General features: G+C 38.4%; 1 protein-coding gene across 2 annotated transcripts in view; it reads right to left on the bottom strand.

The window, feature by feature from the left end:
• The window catches only part of LOC122798011 (fer-1-like protein 6), a 1810759-nt gene that overhangs the window by 1690154 nt on the left and 92871 nt on the right, over positions 1-27734 (bottom strand). Inside the window, exon 1 of one of the 2 annotated variants that reach the window (XM_044066597.1) lies at positions 18372-18413. The exons of the other annotated variant lie outside the window; for it this stretch is intronic. Coding sequence (XP_043922532.1) covers positions 18372-18400 — 29 coding nt within the window. The 5' untranslated portion in view covers positions 18401-18413. Of the gene's footprint in view, positions 1-18371; positions 18414-27734 lie in introns of those variants that run through there. 2 annotated transcript variants of the gene reach the window in all.

Below are 27734 nucleotides of genomic sequence, written 5' to 3' on the forward strand. Positions count from 1 at the left end.
ACATATATATATATATATATATATATATATATATATATATATATATATATATACACATACATATATATATATATATATATATATATATATAGATATATATATATATATATACATGTGCGTGCCAGGATGGACATACCTCTCAGCTGTCCAGATTTTAGCAAGAATGACCAAATTTTACTTGCTTTTGGTTGGTTTCTTATCTGCTTGCAAAGTTTGGAAGAGCAATGACAATTTGTCCCTGGATGCGGCCTTTGTCCCTCATTGGTGGCTTTGTTCAGATGTATTGCACTGGGAGGTGGGAACATAGCACTTGTACTTAAGCCTATTGCTATTTGCAGTTATCGGACATGGCTGCTGCCCAGAAGTAGTGGGATGGGTGCATTTATTTGCTAATTTAGATGGAACACTTCATTTTCTTCCATCATATCTCTGAGAAGTTAAGAGGCAGGCAAGCATTAGCAGGAGAGCACATCAGCTTTTATCTCTAGCACTGCTCTTAAAGTTGAGGATTGCTTGTGTCAGAAGTAGAAGGGGCAGGCAGTTTCTGGCAGTGGGGCATTGCAGTTTTAGTCTTTCTGTGGTTGGGGAAGTTGGTGGCTTTTCCGTGACAGCTAGTGCCATTGCTATGTTCACACTTCTCATTGTCATCTGAAACCCACTGGAAGTCTGGTGTGGTTATGGGGTTGGACGCCTGGTAATGGCATGGGGTATTATGTGAGGCAAACCTCTCCTTTAACAGGGATGCCATCATAGGCTCTGTGATCTGCTGTTTTGGCGGAGGTAGAGATGGCTTCAATTTCCATTGCCCTAACTGTTTCTCCTCCCATTGTTAAGATGAGGAGTGTTGCCTCTATAATATGGAACAAATGATTAAAAGGTGGAACCTTTACTAATGCATTTCCGAGGATTTACATATGTATTTCTCTTTGCAGATGATGGTGCTGCGATGGGTGTTTCAGCTGCTGCAGTGCTACGCAGTGAGGTTGCAGATGGAAGCAGGTTGTAGCAGTAGATGTCTCAGTCACTAGAGTGGTGTGCAATGAGGTGACACATGAGGAGCGCAAAGGGAGCAACAGAAGTGCATTTCAAAGGTAATGGAACCAGCAGGGGTGGAAGTTCCAGTTGCTAGAGTAGTGCACAAGAGGTTACAGGTAATCTGATTTCATTGAAAGCTCATTAAGGCACATCAGTGTTGGGTGTGATTCAGAGTAGTGGGGGACAAGTGAGGAGGAGATATGTGGAGATTGTTAGGGGGAGTCTGGGGTTTTTTTATAAGTGGGCTGGAGTCACAGCATTCATGGGACCACAGGAATTTGCTACCTTTACTAATATGTGCAGGACCTGTTCCTTTTGTTTAAGAGGGACATAGGGGGGACCCTTTGGGGTCATTTTCTGATTTCCTATTTAGTTGTTCAAATTGTGTTTGGTTGTACAGCAAGGTTGAAGCTAGGCATCATTTAGGCTTACTGCAGGAGTTTGGGGTATCTGTTATAAGGTAGGCTTATGGTAGGGTATTGCCAGATTGATGAAACTTGTGTTGCAGCTGCCTGAGGGAAGGAGTTAGTGGGAAGATTTAGTTATTTGGCTGGCTTGAGAACATGGTAAGGCAGTCAGTTGGTCAAGGTGGAGTTAGTTGCGAGTAATGTACTTGCATTCAGTTGTCAGACTGTTTGTAGATGGCCAATGAGTAGTTCTGTTGACATAGGGGGGCATGTAAGGTGTGTTATCTGTTAAAAGACATAGGGGGATTGTAAGTTGTGGTATCTGTTGAAAGACAATCTGTCCTTTAAGTTGGTTTTCTAATGTTATATACCAGGTTAAGGTCTTTAGAGTGAGTAACCACTGCATCAGCTGACTTGCACTTTGGGATGATAGGAGGCAGTTAGTATATGTATGAATTTTAGAAGTAGGGTCCAGTTTCACTTAGATAGTATGGCAGTGATATGGGTCACTGGCACTGTTAGCCACAGCATCTCAGGTTAGTTTAGCAGGATTGTATGAGTGTGGCAGGAGTCTGGGGCAGCTTTATAAATAATGTATATGGTAGGGGTGTTACTAGCTGGGTCAAATTTTATTGTAGTTGGCAAACATGCCATAGTTGGTGTTGCTCTCCCAATCAGTATCATTATAAACAGATAGATAAAAGAATCCTATGTCCCCAAATTCTGGCACTCGGCATTCATTCTCTCACTCCATAAAGGAGGGAAAAATACCAGCATTTCAAATTTCTGCCCTATTGCCTTACTCTCCCCCATTTCTAAAATTCTTGAAAAGTGCATCCACCTCCATCTTATGCCATTCCTGACCCAAAATAATCTCCTCACACCTACTCAGCATGGCTTCTGCCCTGGCCAGAGCACCATAACCACCCTAATTTCTTTCTTAGATGCTGTCAACCAAGCCCGTGATTTAGGGCAGCTAGTTTCTGCTGTTCTTCTTGATCTGTCCAAGGCATTTTACACTATCTCCCACAACCATCTTCTCTATCATCTGTCTAACTTTCACATCTCACTTAAAACTCTATTCTGGTTCTCCATCTGTCTATCAAACAGATCTCAGGCTGTCAAATGGAAAACCACCATCTCTTCCTTCTTACCACAGGGGTCCATCCTCGGACCTATGCTATTTAACATCTTCATCAATAACTTTCACACTGCTATTCCTGTCACCAAAATCATTCAATACGCGGATGACTCAACCTTAGTCTGCTCTGCCACAAACCTCCAAGAATTGATGTCAAAAACCCAAACTGCTTTCTCAATAACTGAAAACTGGATGCACCAAAACCACTTCTCTCTTAATGCTAGCAAATCCAAAATTCTACTATTCCCACCCACTAAGAACTACTCCTTCAATAAAAATTACTTCAAAATCCTTAGCCAAACCAACACACCTATAGAAGTCGTCCCCTTCACTAAACTGCTTGGTATAATAGTTGATGAACACCTAAAGTTCGATATACATGTACAACAGAACATTAAAAAGACCCACCAGAAGCTAGGTATGCTGTATAGGAACAATCACTTTCTCTCCAACTCTACAAGACACACTCTGGCCTCTACTTTTCTCCTTCCTTCCTTACTATATGGTGCTCCTCTCCTAACCAACCTGTCCTCCTCCATTTTCTCCAAATTAGAAAGCTGCTACAATAAAATCTCTAAATTTGCCTCCAAATCCAAAAATTCCACTCACCACTGCCTCACCCTACAATCCCTGAACTGGCTAGAACGACCAAACTACCTAGATTACCTACAACTCTCTATAGCACATACACTAATATTTCAGCCTACAAAATGCCCCACTCTAAATAATATCCTTCCCCCCTATATTCCCAACAGAACCCTTAGATCTGAACATCAGAACTTAATAGCTATCTATAAACCTAAACATCCTGCTGGCCAACTCCTCCTCTCCTATGCTCTAGGCAAAAAAATGGAATTCCCTTCCTCAGTCACTAAGAACCACCCCAAACTCTGAAAATTTCAAAGCCCAGCTTTTCATTCACCTGTCTACTAAACGGAAATGCTCCTGCCTCCTCCCTACTTAAGCTTCGATCACTTCAAGCCATAAGAGTCTCCCCCTACTGGCACATAATCCCTATATACCTCCCTCTGGCATACTCTTTCAACTCTATCAAATTTCCCTGCACTCTCCTGCGGCTTTATTCCTCTTCTTACTTCTTCACTCCTACAGCTGTACTTGCTCAACAAAACTTGTAAACATTGTAAATATAGAGTACTCCTTTCTACTCTAATATATGCATGTAAAGCATATCCACAATTTCTGAAATTCCTGTAATTTCTCAATACATGTCAAATATCTATACAACCTTAACACTCAGTTTCAATAAATTTCTGCTAACCTATACTCAATGAAAAAGCTTAATTTTAATTAGTTCTACAGAATTGTTTCTGGTACTAGGTTGTACTTCTTGTAATCATATTTGTAAACTGCTAATGCATTCTCAAACCTTGCCTGTACTTCTTGTAAATCCTGTATGTAAACTGTTTTTTTTTCTTCTTGTAAATCCTGTATGTAAACTGTTTTTTTAATGCATTCTCAAAGCTTTTCTCCCCGGGCCTCCACTGAAAATGGGCCATGTTGACCCAGTGGACTTCCCCGGTAATTAAACTGGAAATAAATAAATAAGGGTAGGAGATTAATGGGAGAGATTGTTGACAGAGATGGTTCAGACTTGTCAACAAGGTGGGATATTTCAGTTGGTCAAGGAGGAGTTGGCGGTTATTACTTCAGTTGTATTGGTGTTAGGATTATGTTAATTACTAAATCTTTGTATAGTGGTTCACATGCTGGAGGGGTTAGGGTATGTTCATAGTGCAAAAACTAAGACATTGACTATTGTCAAAGTAAGTTGGTTGCAAGGTTGACGTTTGGTAAATGGAGGGTCATTGGGCTACAGTTTGTGTGATTGCTGTTTCATGGATGTTTTGAAGTCATGAGATGGGTGGTTTGGGATGCCAAATGTTTTCTTGCTTTATAAGAATAGTGGGTACGATGGTAGGACTGCTATGCAACTGATCCACTAGGAAAGAATATCAAGTTGGTGATTACTGTGTCTGCTGGGCAGATAGAGGGGTTGCAGTTTGGCATAATGGCATGTCATTGCCATTGTTTTGTTTTGGACAACATTGGGCTTCTTAAAGTTCTGTTTTTTTCATTTGGTAAGTATTGATCTGAGTACGGATGAATTAAAGTCATTCAGAGGGTGGCTTGTTGGTCAGCAAATGCTATGATGTCATTAAATGTGTCCTTGTTTACAGTGGGTAGTGGGTGAAGGTGGGATTACTATTATCTCAATTGGAACGAAAATTTAATTTGGACATCATTAAGTACATTAGGCAGTAAAATGGGGCTGTAGTTAGGCGTGATGGTGTGCACTTGTTTTCTGTGGCTTCGCCTGGTGTAGGTTTAGTGTTTTGGTGATGTATTTGGCAGACCATGACCAGAGAATCATTGAGAACCTGCTATTGGTGGTCATGTAAGTGAGAGTTAGCCAATATGCAAAGGTTATGCTAAGTTATGAGGTTATGGTTGGTCACTTTAGCAGAGAAGAATTGTTTAATTTCAGCTGTTTAAGCAATTGGCTACTTTGGCTATTTATGTGATAGAACTTTGGGAGGTGATGGCACAGTCCCCGTTTTGGTTAGCAACACTGAATGATGCTGGGTTTAGTGCCTTTTAATGAGCAGTTAGGTTGGAAGTTTGGTAGGAGAGAGGGGGACAGCCTGGTGAGGCTGGTGGGCGGAGAAGGGGGACAGACTTGCCCTCTTCTGTTCCCCCTATGGTGTTGTGATATGCAAAAATTTACACTGAGGTGTAGATGCATTTTTTTTTCTAAGCATGAAAATTCCCCCTTGTTAGACCTTCAGATCTGGAGCATTTATATATATATATATATATATATATATATATATATATATATATATATATATATACATATATATATATATATATATATATATATATATATCTTAGAGATTTCTCCTATCTCAGTATAGTCTGCTGTCTGTGATCTCAGTCACTGGTGTCTGTAGCTACAGGTAGGATAGCCCTTATGTGAAATTTAACCTTAGGCAATGGACTCCATGGCACATCTCTACCTGCTGTACACCTGTCAGGCCCCATGACACCCCTGTGTTTACCATTTTCTCCCATGCTGGTACCCACACACTATGCAGATTTCTCTATTTTGTTTTTTACACTTTGCCTTACACATAAGTTCATATATAGGTGCTGTTGTTAGGTATACATTTCTATAGGAATAGATATTTAAGTTGTGCTGAAGTAGTGTTGCAATATATAACAAAACTAACATGAGTCCTGCTTTTTTCATTTTTAACACACCATAACTGGACAAGGCTTTACTCTGGAATAACAATGGAGGAAATAATTAAATGAAGCTGTGGACCCCCGATGTCAAACTGGGAAGAGAGTAAAAAAAAATGGCCAGAGTAATACATTTCATCTAATTACTGTCAGATGTATATAAACATCCTGCCATCTTACAGCTACCACTTAAAGATGGCTACTTCTATAAATATCTGATGTCCGATTGTGAGTAAAGTGAAAACAAATAATGATCACATTGCTACCTTCATTGCAAACCTCTGAGGTCTGATTGTGAGGAAAGTTAAAAAAACAAACAAAAGAAAAAAATTCAATTTTGGCAGAGCTTGCTAGTCAGTGGTGCAAAAACTGGCTTCAGGTGATTTGAACACTTTGACTAATGTTGACAAAAATGGGTATGTGCAGTGACAAATGGTCTGAGTACTCAGCCTACTTCAATCTATGCCAGGGACCCATGCTAAAAGAGGGAGGGGTCTATATGACCCTATCACCCAGTGTGTGCCTGCCAATGAAGTGCAGCAGTTCTGAGTCAATAAGCTACTGGCAGTCTGGTGTCCAGTTGTCCAGCTTGGTTTACCTGGGAAAGCTCTGTAGAGTGAAAGCTAGACTTAAAACCAATCAACCTGCCAAATATTAAGTAAGGATTGCTACACTCAATACAGGTCCACTGGCAGGATGGAGCTTGGAAGTGGATGACATGCTGGTAAGGAAGAGACTGGGCATCCTCTTTATCCAGGAAACAAGATGGTAGGGCAGTAAGGAAAGCCACCTGGCTTGGGATCCAGAGCCTACTACTCAGGAAGACTAGAAATAATGTGGGAACGGTGGTGAGAGAGAGGCTACACAAGACAGTTAGGGATATCATCAAAATTAGTGAAAGACTCATGGCAGTCATTCTCCAGAGAAAGGATAGTGCAGTATTTATAATCTAAGCCTATGCCTCACATCAGGATTGTGACAGTTATGAAATGGACACATTCAGGCAGCAGGTCACAGCCCTACTAGATAAAGCAGGACAACCTGATTGTTGTTGAAAATGAAGGACCTGACTGTACATATCTGGACAGACAAAACAGAATATGAAGAATGATAGATCAGCATGGATGGTGGATCAAGATGAAAGAAGGGGAGACCATTCTAGAATTCTGTCTAGAAAATGACTTGATGGCAACAAACATATGGTTCATCAAGAAAGGCAGTCTTAGGATCACTTGCAAGAGTGGCTGACATGCAACTCAGGGTGACTTCCTCCTAGTAAGGAAAGAGTATTGGGATAGAACCAGTGGTTGCAAAGTCATCACCAGGAAAACAGTTGGCCAACAGCATAAGCCATTAGTTGCCCCAAGCAGCTACAAGCAGTGGTCACAAGAAGATCAACAGAGACTAAGCCGAAGTCCTGAACTTGAATGAAGAGAAAGCGCAAAAGTTCAAGGAAATACCCAACTTCCTACACCTCAGGTAGAAGAGAAAATAGGTGGAGTTGAAGAAAAAGAATGGCAGTAGCTCAAAATGGCTCCCTATCAGACGATTGAAATGCCATTTCCGTGAATACAAAATGATTGACATGTATTGTGCGAACTACGTAAACACCGAACATCCAAAACAGTGAAATCTGAAATGTCGAAGTGTTTTGGTTGGTCCGTCTGCGGTATAGCTCCGTAAGGTAAGTGTGCGATAGGTATGGACCTTAGGGTAGGGTGCGGGTTAAGGTAAGTGTATAGATAGGTAATGTATCGAAGATTTAGTGTAATGTTAGAAGTAGGGTTTTGTTAAATGTATTTATGTGTATTATTTATTTTGTTAGGTTTTATCTCAGTAGGGGAAGTGTGCAGTAGTTACGGACTTTAGGATTAGGGAGGGGTTAAGGATAGTGCATAGATAGTTGTGTATGTGGGGTTTAGTGTAGTGCTAGAAGTAGGGTTTTGTTAAATGTATTTATGTGTATTATTTATTTTGTTAGGGTATATCTCTGTAGGGGAAGTGTGCGGTAGTTACGGACCTTAGGGTTAGGGAGTTTGTATGTGGGGTTTTGGTGTAGGGTTAGAAGCTGGGTTGTGGTGCTGTACTTTAGGGTTAGGAGTAGGGTTCGGTTAGTGTATGTATGTGGTTTATTTATTTTGTTTGTGTATGTAGCGGGTGGTGGGGTTGGCCGACTATGACCGTTCGATGTTTTAAATTTCATGGTTTATTGTGTTCGGTCTATTCGCAGTTCGATTAATACGTGTCACTCTTTTGGTATTCGCTGAAATGGATTTTCGTGAAACTGATATAGACCTACTCAAAACTGCATGTGTGAAGACTATATAACAGATATGCTTCTGAGACAGGTGTGGAAATAAGGTATAAAAGGGAAGGCGGTGGTGTAAAGCAAAAGTCCAGAAAGTCATCAAAACATAGAAGGAGTGCAAGAAAAAGGTTGGAGATAAAAAAGATATACTAGGCTAAGAAGGAATATTGGTTGGTTAAACAAAAAAGGTTAATAGAGCAGTTGCAATAGCAGAGAACAAGGCATCAGAGGCACTCCACCAGCTTCTGGTTAGTGACTCAGCAGATGGCACAAAGAATCTCTATCAGGTGGCAAGGCAAAGACCGAAAGATAAAGAAGACAGTCAGACACCCTTCATAAGGGATGCCAGCTACAGCCTGCTCACCAGTCTACAGGACATCAAAGGCAGATGGAAGGAGGACTTCTAGAAGCTTCTAAAATAAGAAAACCTCAAAGAAGCTGTACTTCCTAAGATACAGCCTGGGTTGAAGGAAGAAGAGGCGCCCACCATAGGAGAAGTAAGAACAACAATAAGGATAATAAAGTCATGGAAAAGAGCATGCTCAGATGATCTCAAGGCAACAATGATCAATGTGTAGGGTGAGTTAGATGAGAAATGGCTCCTCTGTATACTCATGGCAATATGAAGTGAAATGTGTATCCCAGATAACAGGAGAATAAGCATTTTAGTGCCAGTATACAAGAACAAAGGGAACATTCACAACTGTGGGCTTATAGAGGTATCAAATTCATGTCACAATGTGTAAAAGTTCTGGAGATGGTGATCAATAAATGAATACACAGAGTAGTAGAAAGTAAGATGGGAAAAGAGCAGTCAGATTCAGATCAAGATGCAGCACATCCAACCTGATGATTGCAATGAGACAGACAGTTGGAAGACGCAAGAGATGAGGAAAGAGTCCAATTAGTAATTCCTAGCTTTGAAGAAAGCATTACGAAAAGGAGCCAAAAAATGCTGATTTGGACAGTCCTGAAATGGTAGAATTAGTGCAGACTATGTTCAAGAAACCAATGACACAAGTATGAACAGCATTTGGACTCACAGAGGAGTTCTGAGTGGGAATTGGTGTGCATCAGGGTGCAGCTCTGAGCCTGCTACTGTTCATACTGGTGAAATACTACATTAGCAAAAAGGCCAGAGGGGATAGATCAGCAAAGTCGCTGTGTGCAGATATGTGACATTACATGCATACTCTGAAAAAGAACTTCAGCAAATTATAGGGGAATGGAATGAAAAACTGAAGTCACACAAGATAAAACTGAGTATAGATGAAATAGTTGCAATGGTAGTAAATGGGAGAACCAATAGAAGCTGAAAATTCAGATAAGATGAAGAGGTCAAAGTTAGAATCGGAGGGGCTGCAGCCAACTGGCACAAGTGGAATGGGTAGGGCATGACAGAAAAATGCCGAAGAAGCTGACAATGTAGGTGTGCAAGCAGTGATGAAACTAGTACTGCTGCATGGTACAGACACCTCTGGAGTGAAGGCAGAGCAGTTAAAGACATTAGCAAAGATGGAGATGTCGTTTCTGAGATGGGTGGTAGGATGAACATTGTGGGATGCACAAAGAAATGAGGACCTCAGAGCAGACATTACATAGCTCCAATTATGCAAGGTCAAAAAGAACAGATTACAGGTGTTTGGGCAGATGTACAGGAAAGTATAATGCGTCTGATGAAGAACATTGAAGACAGGCAGGAAGAAACCAAGAAAAAAAACAAGGTCATCCAGCAAAGAGATGGATGAGAAGGGCTGAGACTATCGGGGAAGGTAGGAGAGGCACTGAATTGAAAGCTTTAGTGACAATCATGATGATGACCTTCCCCAGTGCCCACATAAGCCATATTGATATTCTTTGCATACATATGAACAGAGTCAATTTTACACTATGTGGGGTCCATGGCAGCGTTTGAGGATGGGGCCCTCCTGCTAAGCATTTGTCAAAATCTAGGTCAGTGGGTGTGAAAGGCACAAGAAGCTCTGAAAAGTTTAGTTGTTTTGTGATATTATGCCTTACTTTCAAAAGATAATTACTTGGCCATTCTTTGTCTTACTGTTACCCAGAACATGATTGTATGTGCTCAGCAATATTGTAGGTGTCCGCACATACACATGCACACACTGCTGCAGAGTGAAATGTAATGGAAGAATGTAATTATAAAAGGCAGAATTTTAACTTCAAGCTTTATAAAACTCATGCATGCCATTAGCTTTTTCCTGTGTATAAAGTCATGCTTCTGGATCATGAACAAGCATGTACAAAAACAAAGACTATAGGAAAGAATGCATACAAAAATAGAGTGTAAGCTGTCATTTAAGATAATGACTTTGTAAACTCAGCTAAAATAACCAGATATACTGCACAGAGATGATATTGTTACACTTGGTGTGATGAAGACAATTCATGCAATTCAGATGAAAAAAAATAGCTTGTTCTGCTATATTGAATGATAAAAAAATTCAGCAGGTAATATATTGATACTGAAGACACAAATAGGTTGCCTTTTTCAAACTGTGATACAGAGTTGTGATACCATGCATGACAGAGTTGCAGAAATTTTGCAGAAACAGCCATCTTCATTGTCTAAGCAATATTAGTGGTAATGCAGCACAAGGACTTTTAATTGCTGAACTTAAAATACAGAATTCTGTGAAAAGATTGTATTCAGGAATTCCACTCACAAACAGGTTACTACGGCAAACATGCAGCAAAATGTCTGATTAGCAATTCCTCTGATTAGTTAGCAATTTTTTTGCCAGTACAGAAGCCTAAGTCAGAGTACACAAGTTATAGTCCATTAGGCAGATGTTATTCTGTAGAAATTGACAAATCTGTAGGCTAAGTACTAGATAAAGTCATCACTGAGGCATTTTCTGTGGTTCTTGTTCCACATACAGTATCTATTGCAATAAATGCTAAAACTAAAGAATTAAAATATATATAGTCATTTAGAGTGTCAGTGAAAAAGAACAGATCCAACATAATTTGTTTGTTATATTGGTGACAGTAAAATGTGGCAAGGTCGTTATATGCATAGATCCATAAGAGTTTGATAAAATGTGAATGAGAATATTACCTGTTTAGTGTATTGAAAAGTTGGTAGCAACTGTGCTTAAGGTCAGATTCTATGCAGTGTTTGACGCAACTAAAATATTGTCACAGATCAACTTGGATAAAACCAGTTTCAAAGGATGCATCTCTAGCATGCCCTTAGGATGATATAAATTATCTAATGAACCTTTTGTATATCATCAGCACTGTAAGTAAGCCATAAAGCCATATTAAATCTACACAATGAGTTAGTCACTATTATTAATGATACTCTAGTCTACAGTAATACAGAGCAGAAACATGTTAGTTTATTAATAAAATGGTTGGATGAAATGAGACATTAGGGTTTGACACTTATTAAAAGCAAATGCCAGATATTTGTCGTGTCCATTAAGCATGTAGAACATGTGTTGCCAGACAGTGGTCTTCACCAAGGGGATAACAAGTATAGTGTTATAATGAATATGTAAAACAATCTACTGACTGTCATAGATTCTTGAAAACTGTAAATTATCTTTAAGAATGTATTCACTGTCTATTGTTGATAGCAGTGCTATTAAGAAAGTTGCTAGAGCATATTACAGTATGGTGATCAGTAATTAGGAAGGGCTACAAACTGGTAAAGAGATTAGTGAGCACACCGCCAGTTGTGAAATAATATGACTTGACACCAGTCATAAATCTACAATCTGATCCAATTCATCATGGTTGGGAGAAGTTATTTCACAGGATGGCAGACCTGATGCATATTGATCTAGGTCACACACTGATTTCACAGAAATGTATTTATAAGCATTACATATACCATCTGTGAGCATATTTAAATCAATGTAAAGAGGATCCCTTAGGTAAGAATGGAAACAATCCATTTCAAGAGTAACTACAAGTGTTAATGATTGTCTCACAGTTATCTTTATCTACTGAAAAGTTGGAAGACCCAAGACCTTATATAATAGATATCCTAAAGCTACAACTGCTATGAAATGCCATCATGCTAGGCTGCCCAGACGGAGGCAGGCAATAGCACTCACTAGTAGAACAATAGTTTTATTTAGAGATATGTTATTGTGCATGTTCAAGGACCATACAGTAGTTATCCCTATACAGTCACAAGACCAAATGCTGATGAACCTACATGAACTATTCTAATGTATGAAAAAGTGTAACAAAAATGACGTGACATAATATATTAGCTGGACAATCCAGTACAAACTGAGTAACTGAGTCACATCATAAATGTGGCATGTATAAGAAAGAAGAAAAAGAAGAAGTGGAAACAGGGCCTAGTTCTGTGCAAAAGTCCTTCTTTGCCATTATTAATGTTAGGCATTATTTCAATTATCCTAAAGTAGTAACTGAAAGATATGAAGTCCATATTTTGAAGACATGGTGGTACCTGACTGCTGTCCACAATTATTGAGCTAAAAAATTAAAAATGTAGTTAATATATAGTAATTCATGCATTACTTGAAATCTACATTATCCTCAGTTGAATGGACAATTAGGGACAATGACCAGCTAAACTTGTCAAAACACCCCTAAACAGAATACATATTTGTATCAGGCAGACTGCTATCTCTATGGCCTCAAACACTGAAATATACTAATCCAATTAGTAGTGCAGCTATCAGTAGTACTTCTCATCAGCAGAAGACAGAGAAGGAAACATCTCTTTTCTTTTCCTCTACTAGTTCCCAAGAGTAGGTAGCAAAGAGAAATTCAGACTGCAGGGTGAATAGTAATAAACTGGGGAAATGCTGTTCTTAATGAAAATACATGACAGGTGAACTGGTTGTGTAAATTAAAAAAAAGTGTGAATAAGTGTTTAAAAGATAAAGCTGAAAGAATCAGCAATGTAGTTGTCTTTTTAGTAAAATGTAGTATATGAAAGAAAACATTTAAATGATATAAAACTGCATAAATGCATTACAGTTTAAAATGAAAGCAAAACTTTCAACACAAATGTGCACTGTTACAAATCTTCTGCTTGTATAGTCTCACTCGGTGACATGATGACAGTGCACTATATGCTGCTTGTTGAGACCATAATCTCTGCTTTCCAGAAGTATGTAACTGTGAAAGCAGGAAAGTATTTCGCAAATTTAAAAACAATAGTAAGCCATGCCCAAAGACTTGCAAACTGTTTTCATGGCTGAGACAGATTCCTGAATGCCTACAATAAGAATACATGATCTGAGTTCAAGAACATGCCTACCACATGTTTTGCTCTCTCTAGTCAGACAGGTTAGACTTCTTGCAGACATAGTCTACACATTGTGGTAATCTTTATATTTAAGGCTGTGAGAAAATCAGTAGGAAAACTAATATTAGGAGGAAGAAGGTGGGAGCTATGCTTGTGTTGTCAACTTACTCTGTATGGTGTACACAGTGGACACTTAGTGTAGGTGTTTATGAATCCAGCTGTTTTACCCAGAAGCAAATAATTTCTAATTTCTTGCTAGTCCATTTTTCATGAGAATTATCCATCTGTTTTCATTTTTTTTATTTTTATTTCATTGGCAAGTATTGCACCATTCAGATATTTATTTGGAAAATAAATACATTACCTTATTTATTTCAAATAACTATTATATTATTTAACTACGAATGGTTGTGGCTGACAATATATATAATATGTACATTTCCTTTTAGGAATCTTCTACTGATGTTACTGTCACTGTCTATGCTACTTCTTGCTTGACCTTCAGTTGTCTGCATCTAATAACATACTGTACTGTATCCTGGAATTCTGCCTGCAACATATGGGGGGGAGGACAAGGGTGAATATGTACATTTCCTTTTAGGAATCTTCTACTGATTTTATTGTTACTGCTTGTGCTACTTCTTGATTGACCTTCAGTTGTCTGTATCTAAAACATACTGTATTGTATCCTGGAATTTCACTTGTATTCTGTTGCATACACATTTTTAAACTATTATTGTATTAATTTCTGGATAAACTACCTGTATTAATTTTTGTATACATATACATACTGTGGAGCTTTTCTCCCCGGGCCTCCATTGAAAAAGGGCTCACTTTGGCCCAATGAACTTTCCCGGTTAACAAACTTCAAATAAATAAATGAATTAATTAATTAATTAATTAATTAATTAATATACTTATCAGCGTATGGGCTGATGCATTTCACTAGTAAAACTAACTGTGGGTTTCTGCTCTTTGAAATGTTACTCTTTAGCTATTGCTACCAATGAAATATTAGAACCTTATAATAATATAATATAACATAATATGATAAAATATAATGTAATATAATACAAAAGATATAATCTTATAACCTTAAGGTTATAAGAGCAAACAGTAATCAGTGTTATTGGTTTGCAAGTATAATTTGGTGCATGGCAGTATACCTTATAGACTGGAAATGAGGATGTTGGTGCTGAGAGGTACCATTTACTCCCCATTCCAGAAAATAAAGTATGAAGGCCATTTTAGTGTGACCTAATCTTGGCCACTGCCTAATATAGTAGCGCCCATTTAGCATTCACGCAAGATAAATTGCCCTTTATGTATATTAAAGAGTACCGGCATGGGTTTTATCTTCCCAATATTGCTTGTTCCATTGAACATTAAATGGAGTAAAAGTCCATAGCCCCTGCCCATTACACAGACAATTAAAACAGACGTTGTTTTATGATTATAATGTAAAGAATGTATCTCTTTGAAGTGAGGCATAATGTAATGATGATAAAGCATGAAAGTTCCGCCTTCAAGCTATAGTGATCATATCAACTTCAAGAAGTTTTATGTCTAGTATCCAGTCCTGATGTGAGCCAAAGCAGTTTGAGTTCCCCTGCCAAACTACTTCAGATTTTCGACGTGAATGTTGCTAAACAGTGTAATAATTAGATCAAGGGCTGCCCCAAGCCAATCAATAACAGCAGTTATTCATATTTTGGGAAACTAATAAAACAACCTCTCTAATAAGTTGACTATGTTTAATTTGTAATGGGATTCATTGATGACAATATATATATATTTTGTTTCCCCAAGCTTATTCTCACTGTGCATGTATGTCTGCAGATGAACATGTGAATGCATACTTTTGTGTGCCTATGATTTGGTAAGGAACTATGCTTTAATCGGAAAGTCTTCTCTTTACAAATCTGGCTGTTTGGAAATTTGTATGTTTGCAGACAACCAGAAAATCTGTCCATGGAATACCCTTATTACTTTGAGCTTTATTTTACATTGAATTGGTGTATGCTCCGTGGTAGCACAGAATGTATGATGACATGAATATTATTACTGGAACAATACTATATCCTTTCAGGTTCTGAAAGGTGTAATTTTTCATCTCCTGATAGCTAGCCAAGTTGGGGCTACATTATCATAACCAGAGGAGGCGTATATAACGATAATTACTTTTCATATAAAATGCTTTTCTGTGTTTGCATTTGTTGCAGAGGTATATTACACTAGGCTTGTGTACAGCCTGCACTGTAGTATATGTGAGGGAAAGTAAGCATTGTCATGGAGGACACGCTCACATTCTTCAGAATTACTGCCTTGAGAACTTGGAAGTTTTCTTGTACAATAGCCAAAAATGTCAAACTGGTCCAAAGTTTCTCATCTTTTTTAAAAAGATGACATGCTGACAGCACAATTTAATGTTTGTTGCTTATGTTGTTGTGTCTTTCGGCTTATCCCGGTTAGGGGTCGCAACAGTGGAACTCCAGTTCGCTAATGTTTGGTAGTGGATTTTTACGTGCCAAGTTACTAGCCCTGATGCACAACCTTCAACGAAGGCACGCCCATTCATGTATGCCTCCATACAGAAGACGCTCTAGCTGAGAATCGAATGGGACAATGTCTTGCTGTGAGGCAACAATGCTACCGCAGCACCACTACCGCGGGTTGTTTGTTGCTTATATTCATATATATATATATATACATATATATATATATATATATATATATATATATTTATATATATATATTTATATATATATATATATATATATATATATATATATATATATATAGTACAGGCTAACACAGAAGGCCTCTGACTAATGAAGTTCGCAGATGACTGCAAACTAGGAGCCATAGTCAAGTCCCCAAATGATGTGGACATCCTACAGAAGGGTCTCACTGAGACAGACGCCTGTTATCAGAGCCATGGCCTCAAGCTCAATGCCAAAAAGTGCAGTGTCATCCCCTTTGGTAAAAACTCTGTACCCATGAACTACCACATAGGCAGCAATCTACTTAACACCGAATGCATGATAAGAGACCTTGGGGCCCAGGTGGACAGTAGTCTCTCCTTTGATAGTCACATCCCCACAGTAATCAGGAAGTCCTTCTACATGGCACACCTCATCATAAAAGGGTTCTCATCCAGGAAAAAAGAGGTCATTGTTCCCCTCTACTCATCACTCATTAGACCTATTATAGAGTACAATGCCCCTTTTGGAATGTACCTCACAAGACATCTGCAGCAGCTGGAAAGGCCACAGAAGTACCTCACAAAGAGGATTACTGGCCTCAAACAAAAGCCCTACACTGACTGCCTCAAAAAACCCCAGCTTTACTCTGTAGCATATCACCTACTCTGAGGTGATCTCTGCCTAACATATAAAGCTATGTCAAACGCAGAGCTGTTGGACATGCTACACCTAAAGAAATCCCAATCCCTCTGAGCAACATGCTCTGGGGACCTAAACCTTGTCACCACAATAAACAGGACACGCTGGAGGGATAGATTCCTGTCCCAGAGACTTCCTATACTTTGGAACAAGCTACCCATCTATGTCAAGCAAAGTTCTTCATTAGCACTCTTCAAGAAAAATCTTGATGAGTGGATGGGAAATAGGAAATACACCCCAGGGATCACTTCTGTGTCTCTGCTGGACAGTGGCACAGGAAAATAACTTTCTTGGGTGGCGTAAGCTATGGTACCTTGCTGGCTAGGCTTACGTAGGCCCTTGGGCCGATACCCTACTACTTACCCATGAACCTATATATATATATATATATATATATATATATATATATATATATATATATATATATATATATATATATATATATATATATATATAATCATGATGCAGAATATCAGAGCAATGCCCTGAGAAACAAATTACTAGTCTGAGCACATCAACTTAAAGTGTGTGTGCATGACACCTACCTTGTTCCTGTGTAAAGTGTCAGTGCTGAAACTATGACAGCCGACTGTTAAACCATTCAGATGCAGTTAATCACCGGTCTGTATATGATGTGCATTCCATTTGCCTGTTATGTAATCTCTATTAAGAGGTTTATTGAATTTCTGTTTTCTCAGAACATTATCAGTTTCTGTCTACTATACCAGCCCAGTTAGCAAAGTCAAATCAAATAAACCACATATATACAAACACACACAGTTATTAATTCATATTAATAGATAATTATTACATGGCCGTGCCTATAAAACTGACAATGAATTAAACAGTCAGGGCATGGATTCCATACAGAACTACTGTTCTTTTAACCCTCTAACATCTGACTAAGAGTTACAAATACAAATCAAATTAACAATAGTTTCTTCAGTGGATGAAGGGTCTCCAACTGGGTGCTTAAGTCTAAATGCTCTAAGCAGCATCTTTGATTATCAGCTTGTCAATAAACAATGCAGTATAACTAGTGCACTGTAAATTAATGGCAGTTAAAACCATTTGTTATGTTTAAACCCCATTCTAGGAACAGTTTGGTGAAAAGTACTTATTTTGGATATTTTATGGAGAAAGGCTTTTAAAGCAGTTCAATCCAAGTCCTTCTTAATTTCTGCATTGAATAATTTAGGTAGTAGATAAAATCCTAAATGTGCTCATATTTAAGTTTGTGAAAGCTAAACAGCCTAATAGTTAACAAAATGTAAGAATTATAGTCAGACATAAAGTCCTTACAATACCATCTTAACAACTACAGAAAAAAACATGAAAAATAATTTAAATAGAATGGTTCAAATGCAGTATAAAACAGAAACAAGCTCTTAAATATACAATGTTAGAAGTAAGGATGTCTACCCCACAGCATAAAGTTACATATAAAATTGATTTCCTTTCCAGTCTTGTTATCCTAAATGAATGCATTAATTAGCCCTGCTGCAGAGAACATTTAAACTTGTGCAGGAAAGGCACTTGTAATATTTAAACTTACTTTTGTAATTGAGGAGTAAAGGCTTCCATGTTTCAGTAGTTGTATTCCATGTATTCGTTTTTTTTTTGTTCTGAAATACTGCTGCCTTTTTCTGTGTACTTAATATGGGAGTTGCTTAAAGTAAACCAAGCAAGGCTTGCCAGGTTTGTAAATATGTACTATAAGGAATAATACAGATTCTAACCCTGAACAAATAAAAAGCTATGTATGTCATGTTTAGTAATTTGTAACTGCATGCTAAAAATTGTATATTCATTATTCATCAACTAAAATAAATGTGTGTGCCATAAATGGTTATTTTTTTGGGGGGGTGTAATGTTAGCCCATAATCAAAGTGCTGATTTACAAAGGAAGACATAATCTAAAACACCCCACTTTCAGTAGAACCTTTTCATGTGTGACTAACAGCAGTCAAATTTTAGTCTAATGTAAATATCTTATAATATTAGTAATATCAAGCTCAACTTTCATAAACATTTTTCAGTGCATGATTGTGCTATTACTAACCAAAGAAGATGCTGGCGAATGTATGTATGCAGCTTCGTGAAGGAAAGAAAAAAGGACAGATATGGAAGGAGAGAGGGAAGGACGGAAAGAAATAAAGAATGAATGAATGAATGAATAAATGAAAGAAATAATTTGCACCAGAAACAGAGATCTTCTGCATGTCACATATACTTGTAACTAAGTCACAGGGTGACTTATCATAACAAAAAAAAAAAAAAAAGTACGCCAATGCTGAAATTCCAGAAAAAAACAAAACAAAAAAAATCACGGTGCAGCATTCTAGCAAACCCCACATAGTTAAAGATGTTCTGCCCAAGCGTACAACTATCCTGAGTTTTGATTATAGAAAGCTTTCCACATGAAATCTATTTAGGTACTGTTCAGATTGTATCAGTTATTAAGAAATTAATCCAGCATACAAATATGTATTCTTGAAGTTGTGCATAGTAAAATTAAATCTATATTCAAGACAGTTGTCCTTGTCTCTACAGTTGAATCCCTATAGAAGGTCATAGTGCTCTGACTCATACATAACATATTGTTGCAGCAAAAAAAAATTATAATATAAAAACAAACTAATGTGATTTCCTGTTGTGCATAAATCTAGTGGTAACACTGTCTGAAAAAAAAAACAGAAAGCAGTTTGTATTTTCTCCATACTAAACTATACTTAATAACACAACTTATAGAATGTATGTGGAAAGTTTACAGTAAATTCTGATATTTTGCTAGGCGTAATCCTTATTACAATATTCTGGAGACTGGAGTCTTCAGCTTATATTACAGTCTGGAAACCACAAGTGATGTACACATTGAGTAATAATCCTGGAAAATACACACTATTGAATTGTTTTAGGAAGTCTGCAACATATGCCAAAGGAGCAGATGTATGAAGTGTGACTTGTGAATCTTGTTATTTTCAGAGTCGTAGCTCAATGCACTCAGTTATAGCCCTCTGAAACTGGCTATGGTCAGCACATCATGAACAGAACCAAAAATGTGAAAAGGGAATTTGCATGTTATATGATGACATGAAAACCTACAGCACAATGTGTGTGTGTGTGTGTGTGTGTGTGTGTGTGTGTGTGTGTGTGTGTGTGTGTGTGTGTGTGTGTGTCTGTCTGTCTGTGTGTATGTCTGTGTGTCTGTGTGTGTGTGTGTGTGTGTGTGTGTGTGTGTGTGTGTGTGTGTGTGTGTGCGCGCACGTGCGTGTTGATTTAGTTTATCATTGCTGAAGTGCCTCACCTAAAGCATTTCAGTTTTTACATTCTTACTGGCAGTGTTTTCCTCGGTATTACCAAAACAGAACTTAGCAGTATAACCACTCCCTCCACAAATGAACCCATTATTTGCTGTCATTTGTTTCAAAGAAGAAATTACATTAGTTACAGCAGGTTCATTTTAGAAACATACAATTTATGTCTAAACAGTGCTTTATTAGCTAATAAGAAGTCTTCCAAAATTACTATCCTATCGGGCTTCTTGGAATTACTTTGTACTACTCATTTTCTTAATTTGTTAGCCAAATATTTTAAATTTAGTTTGCTATCAGGATCAAGCCAACATTTGAAAATATGCTTTAAAATATTACATACATCTGTGCACTTACTGGTTTATCAATATTAAAATCTTCTACTTAAGAACTTGGTTTGTTTGGACCTCAGATATTATACTAGCCCTGACTAAAAGTTCTTTCTTAAATTTATTTCAGTCTTTTTCATGTTTATGTACATTTTCAGTGTCTGCTCTGTCAGCCATTATGAAAAGAATCACCCCATTTGCTTGACTCCAGTTCCATATTTTGTCGAAGGACACACATTTCATTAAATAACATTGCAAATCATTTTCTCTGTCTAGTGTCTTCACAGGTAGCACAATCTTAGGGTTGGCAGCTATGTTGGTCAGCATAATCAATTGTTGTTATAACAGCACCACTTTCTGGTCAGTCGTCACTTGCAATTCCATGATTTTCTCAAGTAAATCCTCCATGGCTGTGAACACTAGTTAACAACAGCAGGAGAACAGTAGTTATACCTCTGTGGGGTATTTCACGATATGGCTTGCACTTGGCGGTATGGTGCCTGCAAGAAATTAAATATTAGCAAGTCTTTGATCAACTACCCATGCAAGTGCCTAAGTGTAAGTCCAAGAAGACACAGATGGCAGGCTTATTCAAATTCCACAAAATAAAATAGCATCCTACTTGGCTTTGCAGTTTCAAAAACAAGAAGTAACTGCATAACAGCGTCTAGGTGCCACAACCTTTTGACAGTACAGTTGCCTTATAACCAAATAGAAAGTTCCACAATGCAGGTCTCTACTAGATCTCAAGGAATGTTCAAGGTTACAGCCATACAGGCATGCCCACAAGGCATAATCCACAGATTGCACTCCATATGCTAGCCCCAACTGAAACCAGGCACGTCCATAAGGTATCAGCCACAAATTACACTCCATATGCTAGCCCCAACTTAAACCAAGCATGCCCACAAGGTATAATCCACAGATTGCACACCATATGCTAGCCCCAACTGAAATCAGGCATATCCACAAGGTATAATCCACAAATTGTACTCCATATGATAGCCTTAACTGAAACCATGCATGTCCACAAGGTGTAATCCACAGACTGCACTCTATATGCTAGCCCCAACTAAAACCAGGCATGTCCACAAGGTCAAAATAAGCCAAACAAACCACCATAACAAAAAGAAAAACAATGTTGGCAGTAAATAAACAGAAAACCGTATAATTTACTAAGCACTTTTCATTTACTAGGCTCATAGATTCTTTCCTTCAAGGCCCTGGTGTTTTTTACTATGTAAAATGCTGGACAGAGCTGGCACAAAGCCACATATACTACACCCTTAGAATTACAGTTGAATTTGCCTTTTATATTATATAAACTGTCCCTTGACCACTGATTTTTTTATTAATAGTTGGCTTTGCACTGGAAAAATGTAGGAATGAATTTGAGTAGGTGGGTTTTCTATATATATTTGCTTTAAATCTTTTTTGAACCCTGTCTTTACTCAAAATAACATCCAAAAAGTTGATCTCTTTTTCATTCACCTGCTGTGTAAATCTCAAATCTGAAGTTGTTTCATTGATATATGTAAAAAATGATTCTAGTAAGAATTGGTTTGTCTGGGTGGCAAATATGGTCAGCCTGGACACTGATTTTGAAATAGAGTGTAACAAGTTGATCGATATGTTTAAAAAGAGGGGTTATCCTAATCACATCTTATACAAATTATATGATGAAGTAAGAATAAAAAGATTTAATGGGCATTTCATGCCCATATTAACATATAGTGATAATGACAACCTTTCAGGAGTAAGTAAAAAACAATTGGATAATGCCACATTCTTTATAACAACTTTTAAAACACACTTCTATGAAATAAAGGCTAACATGATAAAAAAATCGGGCACATATAGATGAGGATCTACATATTAGAGCCAAATTGTTTCATGGATTTAAAATGGTAGCAAAGAGAGCAAGTAATTAAAAAAATTTATTAGGAAACGGTAAAAAGAATTATGTTGTCAATAAGCAGATAGGAATTATGAATAGATGTGGAATGTGTAATCACTGCAAGTACATTCATCAGGGCCAGCGCATAGAGATAAGAGGCATACAATATAATATAAAAGGCAAATTCAACTGTAATTCTAAGGGTGTAGTGTATGTGGCTTTGCACCAGCTCTGTCCAACATTTTACATAGGAAAAACCACCAGGTCCTTGAAGGAAAGAATCTATGAGCACATATATGCAATATGGAAAGAGCAGTTGAGTAATGCATCAGCAAACCATGTACATGAACATCATGACCATCATTTTAAGTTTGGGGTATTGCAGCAGGTGCTTTGTAGTGATAGAGGAGGCCCAGGGGAATTGCAGTTGGAGAGAGCAGAGCTTATATGGCAACTAATGCGCCAGGTCTTAATGACCTTTGTAGTATTAATAGTATTTTAAAATTAAAGGCATTAAATAGATAGAAGTTGCTTGATAGATGGATTTCTGCTCAAATATTCAACATCAGTTTGCTATGTACACACAAATATTTATGCATATGTATATATTTTTATAAGAATATGATGCTTCATTATATATGTTTTAATATTGTAATGATCATAATGGGTAGGGTAGTAGAGCATTAGGGTTATTATGTTATTTCCTGTAGTAAAAAGGTGACAATTTTTAACTGTAAAAGCAGTGAATTGTATTATGGTAAATTTGTCTGATGAAGTTTACTATTTCAGTAAATGAAAAGCGCTTAAATTATACGGCTTTCTGTTTATGTCCACAACGTATAATACACAGATTGCACTCCAAAGAAGGAAGACAAGTCATAAGGGCCTGCAACTCGGACACCCATCAAGCAGAAATAAGTGCTAACAAAAGAACAGTCTTCCAGAAATAATGCTGCAAGAAAGCTGAAGCAGCAGGCTCAAAAGGAGCCTGAGTCAACTAGTCCAAAATAAAATTAAGACCCCAGGTAGGAAGAGCAGGCTTCCTGGGAGGTCTAATGTTAAGGACATGTTTAAGAAACTGTTTTACCTCAAATCTAGCAGATAAAGGAGGAGAAAAGTGCAGAAAAGCAGAGATAGCTTATAGGTGGGCTAAAACAGAAAAATAAGACAAACAAGCATTGAGCAACTCACAAAAATAAGAGAGAACCAAAGCAGCATCCACAGTAAGCTGGTCCAGGTTATGAGAAACACACCAAAAAGAAAAGTTCTTCTATTTAGATAAGTAGGATTTCCTAGTCATAAGTTTCCTGGCCTCTTGCAGGACTTGCAGCACGTCCATAGAAAAAAGATGTCATTGAGGAATCAAAATCCTATCATCCACAGTGTCAGCTGAAGTGTGAACAGGTGGGGATGGATAAGAGATCCCTTGTCTTGTGTGAGTAGATACATCCTGTGAAGTAATTTGTGAAAACTAGTACTGTCACGGCCAAAAGGGGTCATCAACAAGATTTTCAGAGCATCCAGTTGAATTTTGAACTGGACCTTCGGAATGAAAGGCACAGGAGGGAATGCATAAAGAAACATCCCCTCCCAAGAGAATGAGAAGGCATCCACCTGCCATACCAGATGACCTGGGACTCTGGCACAAAACATAGGATGTTGTCTGTTCAGAGGGGAGGCAAAAAGATCCACTTGAGGAGTACCCCACTGGTGGATAATGTCCTGAAACACATCCTTATGAAGCATCCATTCATGGGACTGAGTTAAGGACCTGCTCAAAGAGCCTGCCATAATGTTTTGACCAGAAGAGATATAAACTGCCTGAAGAGTCACTTGACACTTGATGGCAAGATCCAATACCAGAAGTGCCAGCCGGCAAAGATGATAAGATCTCATTCTTCCCTGCTCGTTGATATACCACATCATTGTAGTGTTGTCTGTAAAAACTTTCAGAGGCCCAAGAGAAAGAAGAGAGTGAAATGCCTGAAGAGCCAGAAGAAGAACTCTCATCTCTTTGACACTGATGTGCTCCTTCTGCTGACAAAGTGGCCAGACCCCCTGTACTTTAAGGAGCCAAAAGGTGCCCCTATCCCATGTTTGAAGCATCTGTGAACAATTCCTGAGAGGGAAAGGGGAGGTAAAAAGGGATCACTAGATTCAGAGACAACAGCTGAATCCACCAGTGAAGTTTGTCTGAGACAAAGAAAAAGAAGAACTACAAATTCTAGAGGCATGTTGAAGCCACACTGACTTCAGAAACCACTGAAACTTTCTCATATGAAGTTTGGCCATGAGGGAGTATTGGAATAATAGATGCCATGAATCCCAGAACTCTCAGAAACTCCCTGGTGGTAATGGGAGCCAGAGGAAGAAGAGTGTGAAAGAAAGAAATGAGAGTTAAAGTCTTTGGAGGGGGCAGGTATGCAAGCACTGGCACCATCTGATTCCTGCACTCAGAAAAGCATGATCCTGAGAAGGAATCAGAGAAGACTTTTTGAAATTTATAGTGAATCATAGGCTCTGAAGAAGGGAGACAGCAAAATGAAGATTTTGCAAAAGGGTCTCTGGAAAGTACACCAGAATCAATAGATAATCGAAAATAAGAAAAAAAATTGGATCATTTGAAGCCTGCAAAAAGTAATCACAGTACCAAGGCATTTGATGACACCCTTGGGCAGTAGAAAAGCCAAAGTGCAGAACAGAGAACAGAAAATGCCAGGAAGCAATAAAAAATGTAAAAACTTCCTGAAAGGAGGATAGATTGAAATATTAAGATAAGCATCCTTGAGATCCAGAGACACTATATAGGCCTGAGGGGACAAGAGAAGAAAGAGAATCTGAGGGGACAACATCCAAAAGGAAGATACCTTTAGAAAAGGGTTTAGATGAGAGAGGTCTAGAATAGGTCTCCAAGTGCCCTCTTTGCTGGGCACTAGAAACAGACTGGAGTAAAACTTGTTCCCTCCTTGGGACACAGGCATTTCCTCACCATGAAGTACCCTTGATGAATGATCGACAGAACCCAAGAAAGCTGAGTGATCTGAAGCCAAACCAGAAGAGAAAGGCAAAGAGAAAGAGGAATATTGCTGGGAAGAGTCAGATAGTCACATAGCACCTGTTTTGTCCAGAAAGGAAGGTTTTTAAGTCCCCAAAAACTGAGTAGCTTTAGCAGGAGGAGCCTGTTTGCCACTCTTTTTACCTTTAGTAGACGTATGAGATTGCCTACCAACAAAAGACAGGCTTAGTGGGGTAATTTGTCTGGAATGTAGCCACAGAAGAAACAACCATTTGTTTAAGTTCCTGTAAGACCTTGCTCTTATCCTGAAGGGACTTAAACAAACCAGCAGCCGCTTCCCCAAACAAAAGTTTAAAATCCAGACAAGCATCTATCAGCTTAGCTTTAATATCATCAGGTAAAGGTTGAAGCCTAAACCAAGAATACCTCCTCATCACTGAACTAAAAACAACACCCCCTAGAAGAGGCATCTACTGCATCATAACTACATTTAATAGAATGACAAACGACTTGAGAGGAAGTCACTAGCAAGGAAAGAACAGAAGTTTTACTCCCAGAGTCTGTAAAATCAGAAATAAGTTGACAGGCCTGAGAAAGAAGAGCCAACACATACCTAGACATATGGGTCTGATAATTAATAGCCCTAAAAGCTATGGTAGCAGAAGTGTAAACCTTTTTACCCAGCCTGTGCATAGTTCTACTGTCTTTGTCAGAATGCAATAACCTAGCTGAAGGAAGTAACTGAGATGGCTTATCAGATGCTACAGACACTACTGAGGGGTCAGCAGCAGGACATTTATATAAAAAACAAAAATCCTCATGAACTCTATAAAACCTGTCAGGCTTCTTGGGAGCAGGGGGGGAGAGAATTAGGCACACAAGAGGCATTGGAGAAAGCATCCAGTAAAGCAGCCAAGACAGGAGAAATAGCCGCAGGTTATGAGAGTCCAACTACAACAACTCCTAGTACCTCTTACGGATATCAGAGACCTGGGTACAATCCCACTGGAATAAATCCATCATCCTAGAGAGTGTATCCCCAAAGGAAATTTCCTCCAAAGGAACATCAGGACTAATAGATTCCTCCTCCTCCGACCCATAGTCCAAAGGAGAAGGAATTTGAGTAGAATAAATTAGGGATTTGTCAGCCGAATCCAACTCATCCTCAGAAGAATCCTGGTCTCTAGCCCTTTAAAGAGGACCAGAGGACCAAGGAGGAGCAGGAACTGAAACCCCATGAGGAGACTTTAAGGACATTAAAGCAGAAAATAACCCTTGAGTGAAAGCCTGCCACTCACTTGGAGGATCCCTAGAAGCAGAATAAACATGTTTAATTTTTTGTTTCTTTTTTAAGGGAATGTCTTGATAAGGATCAGACCCAGGAGTTGAGAACATTAGCAGGAACTTCTTCCCCAAACAAAAACTGAGGAACTCCCCTAGGCCCCTTGGAAAAAAATCAACTGTGGTTCCCTCTGAACATCCAAGACAGACATCTGCAAAGCCTCCTCGGACGTTCTGCCAGCTGGATCCTCACCGGCCTCCAACACGGTCATGGCAGAAAAATCCGATAACACAGCTGGGCGAGTTTCCATGTTTGTAACAACCTCAGAAGAAACACCTGGCAGAGGCTGGACAGTGGAAGGTTCCAGCCGTACCTTTTTCACCTTCTTCCCTAATGGCTGACCCTCATGGTTGGAGATTCCTTCCATTGTATCTTTAGTGAATATATTAAGATGTTGGTTCTCAAGATACAAGGAAAGGGAAGAAAGTCTACTGTCAAGGGTTTCTGGAACAAATGCCTAACAAATAGACCAAGACATATGGTCATGAGAAGCACCTAGGCAAAAAAGGCACTTACCATGGTGGTGTCTATGGGGAATCTATCTCTCACACTGGCATTTTACCCTTCCTTGATTACATTAACCCCAAGGAGCACAAAAACAAGAAAAAAATAAAATCCCCAATGTGGCACTTACCTTGGAAGTACAGTAAACAGGTGTAGTTAGTCACTGGAGAAAGAAAATGAGTTCAACTGGCAGAAGATGTACGGAGGTAAACAGACTGATGGTGTAAAAGATATGTTCAGACTGGTGGCAAAGAAGTCCTGTTTTTGGTATACCTGAACATCACATTTTAACATTTATGCACTACATTACACAGGGAACATTTGGTGACATTTGGAGTATGTTTTAAAATAACAGGAGTCTTGCTTCTATGGCAGGGAAGCCCGTATGTTTTGAATACTGCAGCAGTGAATGTAAGGACACCTCTTTAATACCTGTGTTTGTATTGCTCAGTTATGTGCACCTCGTCATGTAGGAACTAGCACCATGTTTACATTGAGCAGATTCAGTCATTCATG

This window comes from Protopterus annectens, chromosome 3.part1 (genome assembly GCF_019279795.1).
Source record: "Protopterus annectens isolate FY-2018-M chromosome 3.part1, PAN1.0, whole genome shotgun sequence".
Classification (NCBI taxonomy): domain Eukaryota; kingdom Metazoa; phylum Chordata; order Ceratodontiformes; family Protopteridae; genus Protopterus; species Protopterus annectens.